General features: G+C 34.4%; 1 protein-coding gene across 1 annotated transcript; it reads left to right on the top strand.

Moving 5' to 3' along the window:
• Positions 1-535: 535 nt before the first annotated feature.
• LOC111691915 lies at positions 536-3,308 on the top strand (the record flags this gene model as incomplete). Its single annotated transcript, XM_023455425.1, has 4 exons — positions 536-817; positions 877-1,098; positions 1,155-1,421; positions 2,952-3,308. Coding segments are annotated over exons 1-4 (1,116 nt in total), but the record flags the coding sequence as incomplete, so codon positions are not given.
• Between the last annotated feature and the right edge of the window lie 982 nt (positions 3,309-4,290).

Here is a 4,290-nt window from a genome sequence, read left to right as displayed (position 1 = left end):
CATCAACTAATTGACAGTAAAAGAACAGAGAGACTATACATGAACAGAATGACCTGAAGTTAAGTCTTCTGGCCTACACAAAAGCACCTCACCAAAACAGTTCACTGGGTAAAGGGTTGCCTGCCTCCAAGTGCATCAAAATTTACTATTCTGCTAGTAGTTGCAGTAACAAACACATCAACACAGCATTCTGTAATAGCAAAAAAAACCGCCTTTCTCGTAAAGTAATTTTAACAAATTTATTTAGGAGTGTTTTTTATGTAACAAATAATAGTTATTTATGTATCTAGGGAATTATAAGGGCCTTAATTACCGATGGCAAAGTTTGCGTCCGTCCCGAGGGCGTCCGACCCGAGGGACAGCAATTGCCTGAGGTTATTAAGGCTCATTAGTTCCCGTGGTACATAGATAATTTTATTTCTGACCGATTTCAATAAAATATTGTTTATTTTTAAAACGGAAAAAATGTACCAATTTATTACCTTCCCAGTATATTTGAATCAGGTACCATTGGTTATAAGAGTTTTGTTGTTGCTAGGTTGTTGCTATGTTACGTGTTTATAAACAGAATTGTTACTTGCTTATAAACAGTACTTTGTTATCAAGCTGTGTTTGCGTTAAAAACGTGTTTTCTACCCCAAATATAATGGAGCAGATTTTGAAGAAAGCTGAAAAAGCAAGAGAATCATTAATTCCATCGAAAAGTGAAGCCGTATACCAAAAAGAATACAAGATATATCTGGAGTGGCTGACACGGAATAATGTTATGCCAAAAGATGCCACTGAAACTGTATTACTGGCATATTTTCAAGAATTGGTAAGGAATATTCTATGTTTTTCGGTAGATTTGGTAGTAATTTTGTTTATTCGTTGCAGTCAGAAACGTATAGTCCGAATTCTTTATGGACTAAATGGTCAATGCTAAAATCGAAGGTGAATATACATGAGAAACGAGATATCGCCAAGTTCAATGAACTAGAGGCTTTTTTGAAACGGAAGAGTAAGAGTTATAAGCCGAAAAAGTCTGCTGTTTTATCTCCTAATGATGTTATCAGATTTCTAAAGAACGCTCCTAATGAAATTCATTTATTGCATAAGGTAATTTTTTTCTTATTTTCCTTTTTGTGTGTATTTATTTCCTTTTTTTGTTTTAGGTTGTTTTGATTATGGGTTATTTTGGAGGATGCAGAAGTCAGGAACTTTTGAATATGAAGATATCGGATATAGAGGACCGGGATTCCGTTATGGTAGTGAACGTACCGGAAAGTAAAACTGGTGTATCGAAGAAATTTACAATTGTGGATGAAAAAGAGTTCTCTGCTTTGCCTTTATTAAGACTTTATATGTCTTTGCGTCCTAAAGGTATTGAACGATTTTTTTTNTCTATTCTTGCCTACAACATTTACTTGAAACATTTTTGTGTAACAAATAATTTCCGAGTTATCAGTCTGTTGTTCTTAAAATGGAACACCTGGTATAAAAAACGTTTTTGTTTCCACAATCTAATATTGAAGACAAGGATTTCCACGATGCAAATTGGAACTCTCGACTCGAACGAAGACAAGAGTAAAATTATCAGAATTGCCTTCATCCATGATTTGCAATTTTGTGGTTATAACCTTGACGAATTTTTCACTTAACGGACCGTTTCCCCTCAAAACAAACCTTTACAGAAGCAATAGGCTGTGAAATCTACTCCCTGCTTTTGATAACTGAGGCGTTAAGGCAACCTCAAGTATTTTGAGAATAAGCAAGGAATTTACAGATTATTTCATAAATCCAACATTGGTTAAATCGAAAAGGATATTGGAAACAATTAAAATAGTAGCCAGCAGAGTCATTATCATACCTATCAGTGAAAGGAATTTAGCATTTGCACAAGTTAAAATTTTACTGGTGGTTTTACATTATAGATGTTATTAACCAATAATATCAATAAAATAATTTATACAAAATATTATTTATACTATGTACTGACCTTTAAACGATACTGACGTTTCAATGGAAGAAGGTGTGTCGATAGCAATTAGGTCAGAATAATAGTATATTATTCAACGAGCGTATAATGATGGGTATTATTCACGAGGTGAAGTTTACGGCCACGAGCCGCAGGCGAGTGGCCTAAATCACCGAGTGAATAATACCCATTATACGGGAGTAGAATACTATACTTTATCCACGACTACTAAATATTTTTGTTGAAGTTTTTTTTGAAATGTTTCGAAAAACATGGTATGTTAAGAAACAGATATACGACTCGCACAAATGAAGTCGCTGATGGCTCAGTGTAGATGCTCTTTCCCTTCCAACCGCGGGTCCCGGGTTCGAATCCGGTCTAGGAAAATTCACTTTTTTAATTTTTTTTTATATGTACAGCACTGAATTGAAAATATTTAGTGGTTTACACGATAAAATTTTAAAAACGGATTGTTTGTAGCAGAACAATATAATATTATAGCTAAATTAAGGAAGCATCTGACAGTAGTGATTAATGACTCATTAATCACTGCCGTGATTAATGGGTATTATTAAGGTCGAGCAAACAGACGTATAATGGGTACATTATTAAATAGTCGTGGATACAATTATTTTTAAGTGTCTAGTTTAAGTAATAATATCTAATTTAATACTACTTACTTTAATCTCGAATGTAATTCTACAACATAACGTTATTTTAAAGTAAAAATTTTATAAAGAATATTTTGAAAGTAGTTCCCACTTTCCTTTGAACACAATCCAACACGATTTGTTTGAGGTTGTCCTGCTTAAATTGATAAGTATGGGAATACTTCGCCAACGTCATAGTTGCTCCTGGTAAATCGGAAACAAATTTGCTGAGTAAACAATTTGCTATTTTTGTGTTGATGTGTCAGTGTCATCAACGGTTTCAAATAATAGTTGTTTGATTATGGCAAATTTTACTAACAATGAGTATGTTGATATGCTCCAAGTATTTTTTGAAAGTCACAAAAATTGTGCTGCCGCAACAAGATTGTACCATGAGAGATATCCAAATCGCCGGGTCCCCCACAGGCAAACTTTTTCAGCCGTGGAAAGAAGGTTGCGAGAAACTGGCCAAATTCAACCTAAGCGTGAGGGTAATGGACAAAGACGGTACCTATATCAGAAATGTAAACCTTGAAGAAGCTATACTTACCAATTTAGAAGAAAATCCTCAAACAAGTACAAGAAGACTGGCTACACAGTACAACGTTTCGCAAAGCCTTGTTTGGAACTTGATTCATGATAACCTTTTACGCCCTTTTCACCACCAGCCGGTTCAAGAGTTAACTGCAAATGATTTACCTGTAAGGGTTGTTTTTTTGCCAGTGGTATGTGGCATCTCCAGACACGACTTGAATTTTTTATCTCATATTTTGTTCACCGATGAGGCATGTTTTCAAAGACATGGCTTAGTTAACCATCGAATATTCATACATGGTCTGATGAAAACTCCCATGAAATATGTCCATCAAGATTTCAGGATAATTTTAGTGTAAATGTATTTTCAGGAATTGTTGGAGATGCAATAGGTCCATTTATTCTTCTCCGTCGACTGACAGCTCTTGAATATCTTCGATTTTTAAATGAAAATCACCCAATATTATTGGAGGATATACCACTAGGTGTACGACAAGTTATGTGGTACATGCATGACGGGGCTCCAGCACATAGTACCTTAGCTGTCAGGCAATGGTTGAATTTAAATTTTCCGGGACGTTGGATAGGTCTTGGTGCCGATGCACCCGTTAGTTGGCCTGCCCGTTCACCGGACATTACTCCACTTGATTATTTCTTATGTGGGCAACTGAAAAGTCTTGTTTATGCTACTCCTGTTAATACTGTTGAAGAATCGCGTCAAAAAATCTTTCTCGCAGCTGACAATATTTGTAACAACCCAGAAATATTTGCAAGAGTACGTCATAATTTTAATCGTCGTGTTAGATTGCGTTTACAGAAAAATGGGAACTACTTTGAAAATATTCTTTAGAAACTTTTTACTTTAATATAACGTTATGTTCCTTAGTATTACATTCCAGATTACAGTAGGTAGTATTAAATTAAAATTTATTATTTAAATTAGACACTTCAAATAACTTGATTTGTTTCATAACGAATACTTACTGTTCCTTCAAAATAAATTTATTAAAATTACTTTACCAGAAAAGCGTTTTCCTTTGGCTATTAATGAGTGGTGTGTTGATGTTTTTGAAGTTTGTTTTTCGTAAATTATCTAAAAAAACTATCGCGTTTATCGAAAAAATGCAAGAGAGAAAAAATGTTTGTTTT

The sequence above is a fragment of the Anoplophora glabripennis genome, unplaced genomic scaffold, assembly GCF_000390285.2.
Source record: "Anoplophora glabripennis isolate ALB-LARVAE unplaced genomic scaffold, Agla_2.0 scaffold615, whole genome shotgun sequence".
Taxonomy (NCBI): Eukaryota; Metazoa; Arthropoda; class Insecta; order Coleoptera; family Cerambycidae; genus Anoplophora; species Anoplophora glabripennis.
The sequence above is the reverse complement of the archived record's forward strand: the minus strand, read 5'-3'. Positions and strand labels throughout refer to the sequence as shown.